The 17,724-nt window shown below is 36.4% G+C and overlaps 1 protein-coding gene across 3 annotated transcripts in view; it reads right to left on the bottom strand.

Moving 5' to 3' along the window:
* The window catches only part of LOC124787868 (dynein heavy chain, cytoplasmic), a 233,671-nt gene that overhangs the window by 152,487 nt on the left and 63,460 nt on the right, over nucleotides 1-17,724 (bottom strand). For all 3 annotated transcript variants that reach the window (XM_047254836.1, XM_047254837.1, XM_047254838.1), the window contains 8 exons: nucleotides 14,097-14,363; nucleotides 13,762-13,883; nucleotides 10,831-11,014; nucleotides 10,584-10,697; nucleotides 10,353-10,499; nucleotides 7,556-7,778; nucleotides 4,497-4,753; nucleotides 3,651-3,860 (listed from right to left, as the gene is read on the bottom strand). In XM_047254836.1, coding sequence (XP_047110792.1) covers nucleotides 3,651-3,860; nucleotides 4,497-4,753; nucleotides 7,556-7,778; nucleotides 10,353-10,499; nucleotides 10,584-10,697; nucleotides 10,831-11,014; nucleotides 13,762-13,883; nucleotides 14,097-14,363 — 1,524 coding nt within the window. The remainder of the gene's footprint in view (nucleotides 1-3,650; nucleotides 3,861-4,496; nucleotides 4,754-7,555; nucleotides 7,779-10,352; nucleotides 10,500-10,583; nucleotides 10,698-10,830; nucleotides 11,015-13,761; nucleotides 13,884-14,096; nucleotides 14,364-17,724) is intronic.

Raw genomic sequence — 17,724 nt, 5'->3', positions numbered from 1 at the left:
TTTCAACTTGAAATCCAAACATGATGATAACACAAGGAATGAATCCACTACCCCGGGCACCAGTCGCAAGGCTGGCTCTACCTGGTCATCGGATTCCGGGGGACCAGGAGCATCATGTTACGCCTAAGGTTGAGAACCAGACGACGTCCAAATTATTACACACAAAACAAAGACACTTCATTGGTACACTTAATACTAATACTCTTTTCAAACTGGGCAAGATCAAACAACTTACAGACGTGCTGCAAAAATTCCAGATCAAAATCCTTGCAATCCAGGAAACACGATTTACGGACGAAAACCATTTTGATACAGACAACTACAGGATCTACAAAGGGAAACCAGCGGTTAAAACTAATGAGAAAGGACTCAAACTGTTTGGCACAGCATTTGCAGTCCACAAATCTATCAGCGACTCTGTCATTGACTTCCAGTCTGCCTCAGAACGTATATCAACGCTCTCCGTCAAATCGGCCAACAAAGCATATACCTTGATCAACGCACACGCACCCACAAATACCTATAACAAGAAGAACTGCCATAAAGTGGATGACTTCTGGAATGACCTTGAAGAGACGACAAACAAAATTGCCAAACACCATGTAATAATCTTGTTAGGCGACTTTAACGCACAATTAGGTAAAGAGAAAAAATACAGGAAAATCACTGGAATCCATACAGCTCACAAGAGAACTAACAAGAATGGGGAAAGATTGATAAGCTTTTGTGAAAATTTCGGCCTCGTAATTATGTCAACACAATTCAAAAAACCCAACAAGAAACTGTATACTTAGAAGTCGCCCAACACAATGTTGGGTGAATTCCAGATAGACCATGTGGCCATCTCCAAGAGTAACACAGCAGAAATTCTGAATGTGAAAACGAAAAGAGGATTTTTTGACTCAGACCACCATCTTCTACAGATAAAGACCAGATTACAACCCAATAGAAAAAAGCCAAAACTACAAAGTGCTGAGACCAGACCCCGAATACATAAATCTCAACAAGGAAAACATCTTACAGGAAATTAGTCAGACAAACACCACAAACTGGACAGAACTTGTGGACGTCCTCAAATCCACGATGAAATTGGGTCAACCCCCGAGAAGGAGAAAACAGGTGGTGGAATATAATATGTGACCAAGCAATAGAAGAAAGGACCAATGCCTGGAAAAACTTCAATAGTCACAAAACATCAGAAAAATGGCAACAATTTCTAGTAATCCGAAAACAAACATCAAAAACTATTCAGAGGGAAAAAAGAAATTATGACAAACGGCGACTAGATGAGATAGAACAAGATTTTAAGAAGAACAACGCCAGGAATTTTTATAAGACATTTAAAGAACATATTGCAGGATACCAGCCACCCAATCTTTGTTTCAAGAAACCGGATGGTTCACTAGAAACTAACACGAAGAATAACTGCCAAATCCTCGCAGACTATTTCAACAAACTTCTCAACTGCGAAAGACCTACAGAGGATATTCACTACGAGACGTCTACACCAAATCCTGATGCTAAACCGCCAACCATCAATGAAATAGTAGAAATTATCAAGACACTGAAAAACAATAGAGCCCCAGGAGAAGATGGAATTATTGCAGAACTATGGAAACTAAATGATGAAAGATCAACAGGAATAATTCACAAAATCATATTAAACATTTGGGAAACAGAACAGATCCCTTCTGAATGGAAATGCGCACTCATCCATCCACTCCACAAAAAAAGGGGACAAAACTGAACCAAATAATTACAGGGGTATCTCACTGTACCGGTCACATATAAAATCTTATCAAAAGTTCTCATCAATAGATTAGAAGAACAAGCTGACCCACAAATAGGAGAATACCAGGTTGGTTTTCGCAAGGGACAATCATGCATAGAGCAGATCTGGAATCTGAAAATGATTCTCCAGATGAGAAACACCCGAAACACAGTGGTTACTTTTGTAGATTTTAAAAAGGCCTATGACAGAGTAGCACTCTGTAAGACGCTGGAAGAATTCAGCATTGACAGAAAGACAAGAGCAATCATTCGGGAAACATTAACTGACACAGTCTCCAAGGTTAAATTTATGGGGGATATCTCGGAACCACTTGAAATCCAAACTGGAGTGCGACAGGGTGACGGACTTTCACCATTACTCTTTAATATCATTCTTGAAAAAATTATCAGGACATGGGAAAAAGAAGTCAAAGGAATCCAAATTGGCATTAGAAAAGATAATAGATTCAATGTGAAGTGTTTAGCTTTTGCAGATGACCTTGCAATCCTCACAAATAATAGAAAAGAAGCCACTAACGCCATAGAGAAGTTACATGAAATTGCACAAAGAACTGGCCTGCAAATCTCATATGAGGAAACCCAGTATATAGAAAGAGTGCCACAAGACATTGCCTATTGTGACAACCCATGGGAAAATTGTACAAGTACCACATTTTAAGTACCTGGGAGAAATCATCCAGCCATCAGGGATCAACCTAAAGGCCAATGAGGAAAGAATAAAAAACTACAGAAAGCATATAAACTCACGTGGAACTATTATAACAAAAAGTCCATATCCATTAATGCAAAATTGAGGCACTACAACACTGTCGTACTTCTGGAGGCACTGTATGCATCTGAAACGACACAAATAGGTGGGCAAACTAAAATCAAAGAAATAGAGAAACAAGAAAGGAAAATTCTCAGGAAAATTTTTGGCCCGATACAAGAGCAAGGAATCTGGAAGAAGAGACCAACATCAGAACTATATAAATACACAGACAAGATTACGGATACAATAAGGAAAAGAAGAATGCAGTTCTATGGACATATCCACAGGATGAATGAAAACAGAATTTCAAAGCAAATTCTTAAAGTCATCAACTCAGGCAGGGGAAAAACAAAATGGATAAAAGAAGTTGAAGAGGACCTCAGACAAGCACACATAACAGTAAACGATGCAGAAAATAGAACTGAATTCAGGAACATCATCAAAAAACATAAATTTGACACCACAACACAGAAGAGACCAGGATGCAAATGGACAGCGGAGCGAAAGAAACAACACAGTGAACACATGAAGAAAATTTGGGCTCAGAAAAAACAAACAATCATCATAAAGGAATTCAAGTTCAAACGCTCTCTTAAATGGGAATAATCGAAAAAAATAATAATAATAATAATAATTACAATATATATCAATATATATCAATATAGTTCATTTACGTAATATTTTCCATTAATGCTTCATTTTTAATAAACTTGTTTACATGATTATAAAATCTGCATCTGTATATGCATAGAGAAAAATTGCTAATGGGTTGTTTCATGGGGAAATGACATAGGGTTCGCAGCTATGGCAGTTTTGCCAGGGATGCAGGATCACCTCGGTAAGGCTCTGCATCAGGCATACAAACACACACAAAGCGAAAAAAAATGTTACCCTTAAAAATGAAAAAGAGCCTTTTTTCAAAAAAAGCTGGGAGGACTGCAGGAAACAGGACTATTCTTGTATCAAGTTGAACAGCTCAGAATTTGTCTAGGGTGAAATCAAAATTACATCTAAAAACACTTAATATTGCACTTATGTTGTCTGCCCTAGTCAAATACCCAGATAACTGAAAATATAGCTCTCTTAATTAAAAGCATTCACTACTCACTTGTTTCAAAAATTCTTCTAGAGCCATTTCTCCTTGTGCCACAAGTATGATGTCTTTAACAATTGATTCATTCTTTTGAAGATCAACATCCCACACCATTCCTAAATTGAGCTCAGAAAGAACCCAATTTACACGCAGTTGTTTCATCAGAAGTTTCCAGTGACGTTCCTTCAACGCATCTGACTTTAGTTCAACGATCATCATGTTGATCTATGAAGGAAGTTTGTATTAATATAATTCACATGAGTCAGTTTCACAAGTCTTCAATCAATTTCATCACACATGAAAGAAGTAGTATAATTAAAATTTCAGGAGGTCCATTTGATGTAACTTTATGTGCAACAAAGAGGCATGTACACTAGAACTTGCACAAATTATGACTAAATAACAAAATGCTACTTCCCCATTAATGCACACACTTTTCAGACACACTTCATTCTCACAAACATAGTGGAGAAATTATGGACCCTAATACAAACTTTTGCGTCTTTGTGTTCATTATTACACACAAATGCAAGAAGTAGTTAGTAAAAAAACAACAGGCACACAAGACACTATGTTTACAGTGCAGAGTGTGCCTCGGTGACAGAATGTGTGTCAAACTAAAAACCTAAAAGTTCTGGCATTTTCTGTCACTAATCACATGTGTGTGCATGTGCAGGTATCATGCAAATCTGCTCCTTCCGGCCAGAAATTCACTCTGTCATTTTCACTACACCATACACAAGTTTCATATACCCAATAACTGCAAAGAACCTGCTTTTGACATCACTGAAATCTGATAAAAACTTCATTTCATACTAAACATTAATACCACAAAGTACAATGAAAAACAATTTAACATACCTTTGTGTACCCCAATAACATCTTTCTAACATATTCATAAGAGGCATATTGGCGAAGTCTTGCAGGAAGTTCCTTCAGCTGGCTCAGCAACGTATCTAGCTGTGCTCGTATTTTGCGTGGTTGTACAGATAGCCAGGGTTTCTCGCGGATTTCATCAATTTGTGCCCAGATGCGAGACAATTCTGACCAAACACCTCTGAGATCTTGTAGTTCTTCGAACACCACTTGCATTCGATCTTCACTTGTGCTCACACCACCTGCATTGAAACAATCACCTTCTAAACTGGTCTATATTAAAATTTCCATCATTATGACTGACTCCTTTGTCATCACATGGTAACCGATAGAGTGTTAATAAGAAGTAAGTACATTTTGTGTAGAGAACAGCTAATCATAACATGTAGTTCTGAGGAAATTTCATAGGTAGAAGAGAAAACAATGATATTTCGAAAATTACACATTAATGATAATGATACACTTCTACATTCAGCTAAATAGTGCAGTAACATTTCTTTACATTAAACACTGGGTCATATGAATAAAAAAAGAGAACATTCTTCAGAGAAGATTCTCAGCACAAAAGAATATTCTCTGAGAAAAGATTTGAAGCATATTCTCTGATGAGGGAGTTCCTTCTCAGTATTTCCACTCCTCCTTGAGAAGATTTTACTTTTGTGTGCATCAACAAATCATTAAGATGATTACAGATACTTTACGAAAATGCGTTTTCTTGTTATGTTACTGAATTTTCAACATGTGGTAAACTTTTTTCTTATTGAAGTTAGGTGAATACGTTACACAAACAAAATCTCATGGTTAGATGACATTTTCATCTACTCCAAACTGTAACTCTTGTCATATTGGTTAAATAAGATGCATAATGGTCCACTTGCGCATCTAGTATGTAAGTAGTTGCCCACGCGTTTCATTACAAGGAACAAGTCACTAGCTTTGTAATAACCCACTTATTAATTTTTCTGATCTACCTACTTAATTTTAACACAAAAAATATATTATTTATGCTGTGAGAAAATATTATGAACTTCTGAAAATATACCTAAGTCTTCTCATACACCAGTCTGAAAACTTGGGTCTTTTAAGGTAACGGGGGATAATATGGCCATACAGCAGCTTTGCTGGCAATGGAAATATCAGCTATGGAAAAAATCGATGGAATGCGAAAAGCACAAAGAAAAATCAATATATTTATACACTCATCTTTCCCTGATAAAGAGAAAGCACATTCAGCAGTATCAGATGGTTTAAATTACTTGGTTACATAATTGCAGATAATTACTGTACATGGATTTGCACTTAAGTTAATAATGTAGAGTGTGCTTGTAATGAGCCCCCGGATCATTGAAATAGAAATAATGTGAAAACGAGCCAACTGCAAAGTAAGTCATTATTTAATATGAAGACACCATTCAGTTTTGATTTTTGTAGTGCCAGACAGGTGTTTGTATGTCTGGTATTTCATGCGACGACGTCATTAAATGAAGGGAGAGGGTGAAACTGTGCCAAAACATGGAGTTATTCTTAATTATGTAAATCTGATAGCATGTCATAAATTAGTCCCTACTTTAATTTTCCGTGCTTAAGAATAAAATTATGTATTAAATGCAGAGTGCAAATAGTGTAATGCAAAATGGACATAAAAATACTTGTTTTGTGTTTTGATGAGCATTGTAGTTCTGTTGCATAGTTTTTTTTTTTCTTTTTCTTTTTTTTTTTTTTTTGCGACGAATTATAAAATTATGTGGTGATAAATGTGTGTAAAATTATATAATGCATTTAGATTTAAGTATTTAAATCTTATAAAAAATTGTAAATGAATTGTGGCCCTTTTTATGAATTATTTTGATTAATGTTGTGTCACGTGACCCGACTCAGGACTGGGGATATGAGCAGGAAAAGGAGGTCTGTTGTCCGTTGTGGTAAGTTCGGGGCGGCAAAGTGCCGCAAGTGTAAGCATGGATGCCCGTGTATGTGAATAAACTGTGAAGGAACAACATGAAAGTGCTTAGGTGCGAGACAAACCATGTGTACGAATTGCACCAAATACTAATTATCCAGATCGGATTTATTTGTGAACTTAAAGATGCATGGTCACAAAGTTAGAAGTGCTTTTTAAATAAATAAGTTTCAATCTGAATTTGTATAGTGTACCTCATTTAGCGCAAGGTTGTGGTATAGACAACTGTGTATTCAATTCATTACTGTTCAAAGGCTAGCCTATATATGACTCGGTATTAGGGGCGCAAATGCAACCGTTCACTACCAACCCCCTTTGCAGATGAGCCACGTGAAAAATAGGTAGTGAACGAAACCGTGTACAGTTGCAGTCTGTTATATGACAACGAAAATTCTTCAATTTTCACTTAGTTTCAAAGGTCCCCATATTCTTTCATTATTTTTGGAAAGGAAGTTCACCAGGCAAATAATTTTTTTATTGTTAAGCCCGTATAAACTTCTATTGCTTCTCTCTTCAGTATTTCTTTGGGCTACATGTATCTTTTCTTGCCTTCCAAGCAATGTAAGTTCTGCCACTGTTACTAAAGAAAACCTCTGTAAAGCTGTTATTTCAACAGAACTTACTCAGCTCTAAGTATACTACAGAGTTCATTTCAAAAAAGGAGAAAATTCTCGACTTATTAGAAGCTCTTCTAGTTTTATTCATACAAAATCGGAAAACATTATTTGTTTTGAGCAACTTCCCCCTCCCTTTCGCTCATAGTGACGACATTCTCGGATGAAGTATATTTTCCTACACACTTTATTCATGCGAAGCTGAGAATGTTCTCTGAAATTCTGAGTATAAAATATATTCTCCATTTTATTCATACAACTCGTTGTTCTTAATATACAGGCTAAGGAAAAAGTGTGCAATAAGGTAACTCAATATCTTTGCAGTTAAATACAGTACCAAGGGAATTACAAGCTTCATAGCAGGAAATACTGATGTTACTAAAATAAATATTTGTTTCCATTATGCTCTTTACATTATTCTAAACAAATAATCCTGTACAACAGCACAAGATACCAAAAAACAAAGAAACCTGGTTCTTGTAGCTCCAGTGCTTCCTTAGCTTTGGCAACGTTGTCTCGCTCTTCTTTAAGTCTGGCAAACTTTGTTTCATACATATGTAGTTGTTGCAGTGCATCATCAGGCCGTAAGTGTCCTTCCACAGGCTTATTACGTTCCCAGTCATTCAAAAAGTCATTGGTACGAGCCTCCACTGCCTTATCTTCCGTCACAATTTTCATCTGCAAACTTGCAACCTACAAGAAATGAAATACCATCAGCAGCTGCCGTTACAACCCTGAAGCAAAACTTTAAAAGCCATCTTTTTTTCCTTTCATACAAAAGTATAGAAGGATATACAATTTATATCAATACAGGGTGATTCAAAAAGAATACCACAACTTTAGGAATTTAAAACTCTGCAACGACAAAAGGCAGAGCTAAGCAGTATCTGTCGGCGAATTAAGGGAGCTATAAAGTTTCATTTAGTTGTACATTTGTTCGCTTGAGGCGCTGTTGACTAGGCGTCAGCGTCAGTTGATGCTAAGATGGCGACCGCTCAACAGAAAGCTTTTTGTGTTACTGAGTACGGCAGAAGTGAATCGACAACAGTTGTTCAGCGTGCATTTCGAACGAAGTATGGTGTTAAACCTCCTGATAGGTGGTGTATTAAACGTTGGTATAAACAGTTTACAGAGGATGGGTGTTTGTGCAAAGGGAAAAGTTCTGGACGGCCGAGAACGAGTGATGAAAATGTAGCACGCATCCAGCAAGCATTTGTTCGCAGCCCAGGAAAATCGACTCGCAGAGCTAGCAGAGAGCTGCAAATTCCACCTGAACGTCAACTACCCGAGGCGATGGATCGGCCGCCAGGCAGCCCGTGACAGAGCACTTCATCACTGGCCTCCAAGAAGCCCTGATCTTACCCCCTGCGATTTTTTCTTATGGGGGTATGTTAAGGATAGTGTTTCGCGCACCTCTCCCAGCCACCATTGATGATTTGAAACAAGAAATAACAGCAGCTATCCAAACTGTTACGCCTGATATGCTACAGAGAGTCTGGAACGAGTTGGAGTATCGGGTAGATATTGCTCGAGTGTCTGGAGGGGGCCATATTGAACATCTCTGAACTTGTTTTTGAGTGAAAAAAAAAACCTTTTTAAATACTCTTTGTAATGATGTGTAACAGAAGGTTATATTATGTTTCTTTCATTAAATACACATTTTTAAAGTTGTGGTATTCTTTTTGAATCACTCTGTATTATTTACATAAAAAGTCCAGGTTGGTGTGTAAACACTGACAATGCAAAGTACTGCTCATCTTGAAAGCTGTCAAGATATATATAGACATATTAAACATAAGATAAAGATTAAAGCCCAAACTTTTGTTCCACCTAGTAGCAATAAGAATCTAGACACATCAAGGTGAATACAAACTTAAGATACAGTCACATGTGCTCAGTTTTCTCTGCTCTGCAGAAGATTTTAAGTTTAAAATGTCAGCAGTCACCAGATATTTTTACAAGTCTATTCACCATACAGCATTACATCTTAAACTAACTAATGATTTGTCATCATAATCAATACTTGTTTCAATACACTTTTTGTAAAAGTGCAACAAGTTAATTCTTCTGTCAATGAAAAGATGAGGAAATAGCCAACAATTCTCAAGAAACACAAAAAGGACAGTTCGTTACAAAATTTAACACTCCACAGAAAACATATTGTTCAAATTTTATGTGAAACAGACTAATTACTCCTGTAAATCATAGTAAAATAGTTATTTACACAAACATTTTTACAACAAACATCTTCTGAAACAATTTCAAACATAATGCAATTTGCCGTTCACAAAAGTCACTTTTGTATCTGCTGAGGCACGACAATGCCACAAAACCATTATGTTGGCATAAATGTCACTACTCTAACCAATGATGTGTGCTCATACCAGAAGCTGCTCTGGGGAAGAGGAAACACTCAATATGTAGGTCAATCTATGGGAGAGCAGATATTCCAAACACCACTTAGAGATCCTTGGAGAAAAAGCACAAAAAGTGACCAAGGAAAATCATCAAAACAACTGATGTGCAGAACCAAGAGCAAGGCACAATATGAAAGCCACGTCTCTGTAAGTCAATCTCACTCTAAGAGCCCACAAGCCAGCCTACACTGCCAACATACACAAGTCAATGGTTCTGCCAACACGACACTCAATGTGCAGCATCCACGATAGCTTTCCTCACTACTATTCGCGAGATCCACACCCACTCATCTGTCGCCTAATGTACATTCACTGGTGGGGATACTAAACTCTCTACAAGGACAACGATTATTTCTAGAAAAGTTGCCAAAACTATGCTAATCATTAGTGAAATTTGAAAGGAAAACATGCATTCTCAATGAAATTTAGGAAACTCACCATACTGTTCACAACATCAATAATTTCCTAATTTTATGAGTAATGCTTTACTTCAGTGCAGTATTATACAATGATTACCACCTCTGAGACTTTCCCTTAACCATTTGTACTGCTTATCCCACAACATTTCAGCTATCTTCTTACTATTTCATTAGTAAAGCTAACCACAAATATGCTAACACATAATTTGCTTCTTAGAATCAGTTTTATGAAATTTAAATTTAACCATAATAATCAAAATACAGAAAATTTCTTTACCTGCGTAATGAGTTAATATACTGCCACAAACACATACTATTCTAGATCAATACATTTCTAAGATTACTATTTTAATTAAAATAAAACCGAACAGTTTTAAACTTATGAGCAGTACTGTATATCACAGCTAAAGAGATTTTATTTAAGCACAAACCTGTGACTGTATTGATGAATCCTTGCGCTTTATTATTTCATTAAAAGCACTCCATTCGCCTACAATGTTGTCAACATGTAGCCAAGAACTTGGGAACTGAAATCGCTGCCTCTCCAAGATTAACTGTCCTTCACTGTACACATCCACCTGAAAGTGTGCGATATGTAATTATTCTGCATTTCTTTACAACACAAAAATTAATGATGAAATAAGTAAATAATTTTTATGTACCTGTTTTTCCCAGGCCTTCATCTTTCTCTTTAGACTTTGCACGTATGTTATGAAAGTGACTGCATCAGATGTGCTTGCTGCTTCAATACTCTGTTGCTCTAGTTCACTGCGAGACTGATTTTTTAAAAAATCATTTTAATTAAAGAAATATTTTCCAAAAAAATTCACTTACTATTAACACTGTGTGAAACAGTACAGCAGACTGAAATGAATACTCTAAGAAGAAAAAAGTAATTCATGTAAATACCTTAGAAACTTGGGAATGAAATTGAGCCATTTCATTTCCTAGCAGAGAACCAAATTTAGCAAGTGTCTCCTTGTGCCAAGAGTCATACTTGAGTGATACTTTGCTTTGTACCTTGGCATAATCAATCACAATTGGACCAAATTCCCGGCGTGTATCTGATGTGTCAAACGTAGTTCGTGATTTCCTGAAAGCAAGTTCTTTTAGTGACATCTGGTGTGTACATGATTAAATCATGGACTGTCTGATTCACAGGAGGAATCTGTTTATAACACTGTGCCCACAGGAGTACAGTAAACACAGAGGATAGCAACAAGTAAGCTTGTGAAAATGACAAACCAGATGATATCATCAATCTCAATACCAGAGAGCAGTTCAAGGTGATTATACACAGAAGAAAGCAAACGATCCCATTCCTAATTACATCATTTGAGATAAGCAACTCATATTCAGTAAATAACTCTTATTTGTTGCCAGCTACCAAGCAATATCTACTAGTACATTTGTTGTGATATTAACAAAAACAGTGCAAGTAAAAATTACACTTCCAAATATATGACCCAAGAAATATCACTCTTTCCCTTGACCTGTAAATTTCTTCAAAATTTTCTCATATTTAATTAAATTTTGCCCGACTGCTGTAAGAACTATGTAACAGCGGTAACACTATAAAAGTCAGATCTTTATTGGGGATCTAGTAAAAATGATGGAGATCACTAGTTAAAAAAAACATGAATTCAGGATTATGGATTGTGAAGATAAAAGAATTGGGATGTATGTGCTAAATATAAGAGCAATTAAAAATGCAGAAAATGATGTAACTGACACTAGTGGAAATGTGTGATGAAGAAATAAGGGCCAAAATGAAAAGGCCAAAGATGTCTTGCATGATGTATTATATAAGATCACAATCTGAGTATGAGAATACACAGAGCATAAATGATTTTAAAGAAAGTCCAATAAAAATCACTTTTCAGTTGACACTTGTCACATGCACTAGAGCATTGTCACAATGGTCTTGAGCTGCACAACAGCTAAGGCCTTGGTCAACCAGCTGTGACCATAATGTATGGCTTCCCAATGTGGTCAACACCGAGTGAACAGACTGTTAGCAGGGCTCAGCATTCCATTTGCCAAATTATAATTGTGTCATACGGATCATCTGCTGTCGTGTAGGTGTACCCCAAGTGAACCAATGTTTTGTGACGGCACATTGTCAGAATCAAACGCTTCATTCGTGACATTCAAAGCTCTCATCAGAAGCTTAACGTGTCAGTTAAAAAATAATTTTAAACAGACTATACTGGTGACACACTAAATGAGATATTATATGTGAAATCCCTTGGTATTCACTCAAACACCAAGTTAAAACATAGTCAGCACATTAAATGGAGGACTCAAAAGATCGCAATACCACACAGAAGGCAACAGAATATTCAGCCTATTGCACTATGTCACAGAACAGAGTTACACATAACAAAGTAACAAAGAACTCATGAGGCAGATGTTTTTGTAATGTACTGGAAACTACAGCACAGAGCATGGACATAAATGCAAATAATTATTTGTGCAATGAACTGGCAGGAAGTGACAGTGTGTGAGAAATGACTGACACAGAGAGTAACTTATCATTTTGCTTTGTGAGTGAATCAAGTAACTTTTCTTCTTCTTCTTCTTCTTCTTCTTCTTCTTAGCATTTTTCCCATGCTAAGCAGGGTCTGCTCGTTGACACATCTGCCTCCATTTGGGTCTGTTAAGGGCATCTTCGTAGGTGGCATTGATTAATTCCATATCCTTCTATATACAGTCCATCTATTGGGTCTTGGGTCTGCCACAAGGTCATCGGTCATTTATGTCTAGGTGCATAGCTGTTTTTTGACACAGAGTCTACTTTAGTAAGCATTACATGTCTATCATCTGAACCTGCATTCCCGTAGTTTGTCCGAGACTGGTGTAAACCCAAGTCACAGTCTAACGTTGACGTTTGTTGCATAGTCAAATCAGGTAAGCCCAAGGGACCATAAGAGCATATGCATTTCCATCATCTGCTGAGCACGCTCATGCTTCATTGTCATTGGCCGACACTCTGACCCATAAAGTACAATTGGAAATACTACTGTCCCATAAAGCTTTGACTTAAGGCATAGAGGCATATGGCAATCACACAGCATGCCAGTCACCTGGTGCCATTTCATCCAGCTGGTGTTAACAAGGCAACGGACATCCAGTAGACTTTCGCCATCCACTGCATATGAGTCAGCCAAGATATTTGAATTGCTCCAATTTCTGCAGGTCTTCTCCACTGACTTTGTCCCATCAGTTTCAATAAAACACTCCATGTATTCTGTCTTCTTGATATTCAGTCGGAGGCCAAATTTACCAAGTCATTGATTCCATTTGTTGACTTATTAAGTTGTAACCATGATAAGTTACTTGATAAGCTAACTAACTTTTAATGGTTATAAATATCAATTTTGTACATAAAGAGAAGTGTTGCAAGTAAGTTTCATTACAGTGGCCTTATACTGACACCCTATCAATTTGAAGTACTCTAATTGCCACAAGGACCTCAGGACAGTAGGCAAAAAAGGAGAGGAACAGACTGTATTGTAGACATTGACAGTAGAATCCAAAACACAATAAAACAAATAATTCACTGTTATCTATAGCTTCCTAATATCTTAATGTTTGCCCAGCAGAGACATCTGTACTTTGCATCTGCTGCAGCTACACACCTATCTCCAGAAGATGGGTTCCATCTTTGCATCCTTTTTCCTCCTCCAACTCAGACCTCAACTAACTACAAAAGAGGCTACTAATTGACTGAGTAAATATAAACTCTGTTCCACTGTGAGTTGTCAAACATGTTGACATGCCTTGCTCAAATCCTTAGCAGATGTCATAAGAAGAAGACTAAGATGGCAATATACTCACTTTATATCATGTAGACACTTCATCCAAAGATCAATATTTTCTCCGAGCTTTCCATAGAGATTATCTGACTGTAGGTCCCACAATGACTGGAAGCAAAGCCACTCTCCAACATACTTTTGTACCTATTAGCAGAAAAACATATTTCAGCATGATATGTACTGTCACTGAACATGAGTAAAAAGAATTACTGAAAAAGTTTAAAAAATATTTTTGAAGGCAGCTCTTACACAAGAAGACAAAACACTCATTTGCAGTCCCATGCATATTTAATCGTATTTACGATTCTATCTCAGATTTTCAGTTCTATAGAAAGATACTCTTCAGAGGTCACTCACCTCCTTAATCTTGTTTTCAATAGCATCATATGCTGACTCAAGTACATTACAACCCTGGGGCAATTTTGTGAGAAGGTTGCGATATGTTGGTGAAGATGGGCGGTCAAGAGCAACTTGATACCTGGAGCTTTGTAATCTTGTCTGTGAAGTCACTATAGCTTGCCATGCAAACAACTGTTGCATTATTTGAAAACGAGCTTCTTCTATACTCGGATACAGATACATGATCTGATTTGTGATTCTCACTTCATGCACCATTACTTGAATCTGAAATGCAAATACCATATTAATATTCTGAAATCTGCAAATACAGAAGAGTTGTTACATCTTCTGTTTTAACATATACAGCGACATAGCTACAGCTGCACATTACCAAAATATAAACCATACTGCACAACCTTTGAAGGCTCTTCTATTTATATGAATTTATAAAACTTCAAAGTGTAACTGACACTTTCATTTAAGTATTTTACTTTTCCAAACAAACATTTAATGTTTTCTCCATCACTCTGTCAAATCCATCTCACCTTTAAGGGTACGGGATACTTATAAATGGTAAAAAAAAATGAAAATTTTTTGTGATTTTGTTAAGTTCTATGGTCTTTTCTGATTACTTTGATATATACATTATAGGGTTCCAAATGAAAAATGTCAAATTTTAAAGTTATGGTCGTGTATGCCGCCATGCCCCCTTTATTTCTGTTAAAGAAACCAGTATTATTCCGAAAAGAATTGTGAACTTTGTTTCCAGCAACTATACGTATGATACATTGTATATGCTGGTAACAGTGCAGGTTGCTAGTGTCTGTAAATGATTATCTTTGTTAGTATTTGCTTTTGTTTCGCTGAAGTAGTTCGTTCATGTGTTACTGAATGTTTGTTGCCCAAGTGCTACATATATTTCTGGAAGTACACATCCTTTAGTGTGCAATAAATACAAACTATGCCACACATCAAGAAATTCAATATAAGGAAATTCCGTGGTAACCAGTTCACAAACAAAGCAAGCCACAATGCTGAAAGTAACTTCTGTATCAGTTCTTCAGGGAAGAAACTCCCACACGGCACGCCTCCTGGTGATTCAAATATTTGTGTTAACAATGACACTGTTTGTAGTGGATTTGTTGCTGTTTATGTGGGCATCTTATCTTCTTTGATAAAGGAATTGGCTAAATGTAAACACTGTGATGGTGTAGGTTGTCTGGAAATGACTGAACAACAAAGTAGCGGGAAGGGTTTAGCGTCAAAATTAGTTGTTCTGTATAGATCCTGCAATAAATCTACCTCAAAAATGACTTCGAACATTGTGCATAATTCATATGATGTGAATCTGAAGTTAGTGTATGCAATGCATGCAATAGGAAAAGGAAAAAAGGCTGCTCAAACGTTTTGTGGACCTTCCTCCTCCTCCTCCTCCTCCTCCTCCTCCTCCTCCTCCTCCTAGTTGTTTCAGCAAGTACATAACAATACTTTTAGGTGCCTTGATGGTTGTGTCTAAAGCATCTACAAAACGTGCAGTAGAAAAACCTGTAAATATTAGTGGAACCACGAACATCGTTGTTGCACTTGATAGGACATGGTAACGTCAAGGACATCGTTCCTTGAATGGTGTTGTCAGTGCTACTTCTCTGGAGAATGGAAAAGTTGTTGATGTTAAGTGCTTATCTAAATACTGCCACACATGTCATGGTAACACTGAAGGACTATTGATCTGTGTTCTAAGAATTATGATGGTTACACTGGAGGTATGGAATGTGATGGAGCTCTAAAAACATTTCAGAGGTTGGTGAGCTTTAATAATGACAGATATACAAAGTACCTACGCAATGGTGACTAAAGCTTTCAATAAAATTAATGAGTTCAATATTTATGGTGATACCTTGGTAACAAAACTGTAATGACCACCCTGTTCACGGACTTTGCCCTAAAGGAGCAGATTCTTGGTGTGGTTACCAAAAAAATTGTCAAATATACCATCATACGCATTCTCTTCCAAATCCTGTTATGAATGAAATAAAACCAATTTTCAGATACCTGAGTGACCTTGTTCTGCTTAGTAAATGTCTTCATTGGGCACTCAGAATACAAATGAAAGTTTCAACCATTGCATACTAGAAAGATTACCCAAGAATGTTTTTGTAGGACTTAATACATTAAAAATTGGTGTACTAGAAGCAGGGATATGTTTCAATGATGGAGTAATAGGACGGCTGGAAGCCCTGAGAAATTTTGTCATAAAATGGGGCTCTAATATGGAAGATCAACTGCTTGCGCATGGCAGACAACGGGTGCGTGAAGCTGAAAGATTCGCTCTTCAAGTTACCAAAGGAGCAAGAAGTGCTAAAAGGAATGGCAAGATGAAGCTTGAAGATGAAGAAATGCAGCAGGATGAAAAATATGCTTCAGGAATGTTCTGAGGCACAGTTTAATTGGACTCCTATCTTCATTTGCAATTTCCTGCAAGTTTTATTTTTCAGAATTCAGGAACAAATATTTCCTCAAGTTTATAAAGCATTGCTCTAATTTTTTCTGTAACTTGCAATGGTACATACTTAGGTACTAGACCTAAGCTTTATTGCAGGATCAACTAAATTCTAGAAAAAAATATTTTTATTAGAAAAAAATTATAAAAATTAAAATGTAAGATGATATTTTTTATCCTTGTAATATACATAATAAGTGGAATTAAATAGGTCTAGTACCTCAGCCATCATGTCACGCATATCTGGTAAAAATTCTCTCCCCTTCAAATGTATAACATTGGATTAAATGGTACCTCAATTTGAGGAAGCATTTTGGAAAAAAAATTCATCAATTACCTTGTAATTATTTTTAATAAACCTAAGCATGTTTAAAAATATTCAAAATACTTCTAATTTGTTTAGAAAGTGTGTTGCATTATCTGATATCAACAAAAAATCTGTTAACATAGACATTATAAACAGTGCCTGAAAGAAATAGGTGTTGATTTTTGCATAATATTGAGCCAGAAAAGTACCCTGTATTCTTAAGAAACAGCACAGCTTTATGTACGCTTTTTCAAATTTTCTTTTAAAAAGAGCACTGCTATTTTCATAGCAATACAAAATACTCTCCATGCAAAGAAAGGTGATACTTACCCTGTTGCTCCGTTCAAATAATTTAACTTTGTATTCTGATGCAAAAGAAACTACTTGTGTCAGTAAATGGTATGCTGTACGGCTTACAAAACTCATTACAAGTTTCAGACACAGGCTTCAGCAAGTAGGTTACTGGTCTACTCAATCTGAATCCTTAAAAATTATTTCAATTAATTACAAATGACATTTAAGCGTTTCAGGTAATATGCAAAATCTCTACCATAGGCTAAGAAAAATGTTAAAATGCACAAAAACAATGGAATAGAGAATTCGTTGTTATAGATGAACAGCTTTAATTAGTGTACTGACACACAGAAAATGTTATGAAAATGTATAAACTTGACAGTTTACTGTAGTTAGTATTGTGGTGTAACAAATCACTTCAAGGAAAAAGATCTGTTGACCAATGGCTAAATCACCAACAAATGGTGATTATGACCACTGGAAGTCATTTTTGTGTTAATAGAAGTCTGTTTCTCTCATACCACGGGAGGAATTTTGTGTGTGGG

The sequence above is a fragment of the Schistocerca piceifrons genome, chromosome 3 (genome assembly GCF_021461385.2).
Source record: "Schistocerca piceifrons isolate TAMUIC-IGC-003096 chromosome 3, iqSchPice1.1, whole genome shotgun sequence".
In the NCBI taxonomy this organism is placed as follows: domain Eukaryota; kingdom Metazoa; phylum Arthropoda; class Insecta; order Orthoptera; family Acrididae; genus Schistocerca; species Schistocerca piceifrons.
This window is presented reverse-complemented; position numbering and strand designations above follow the sequence as displayed.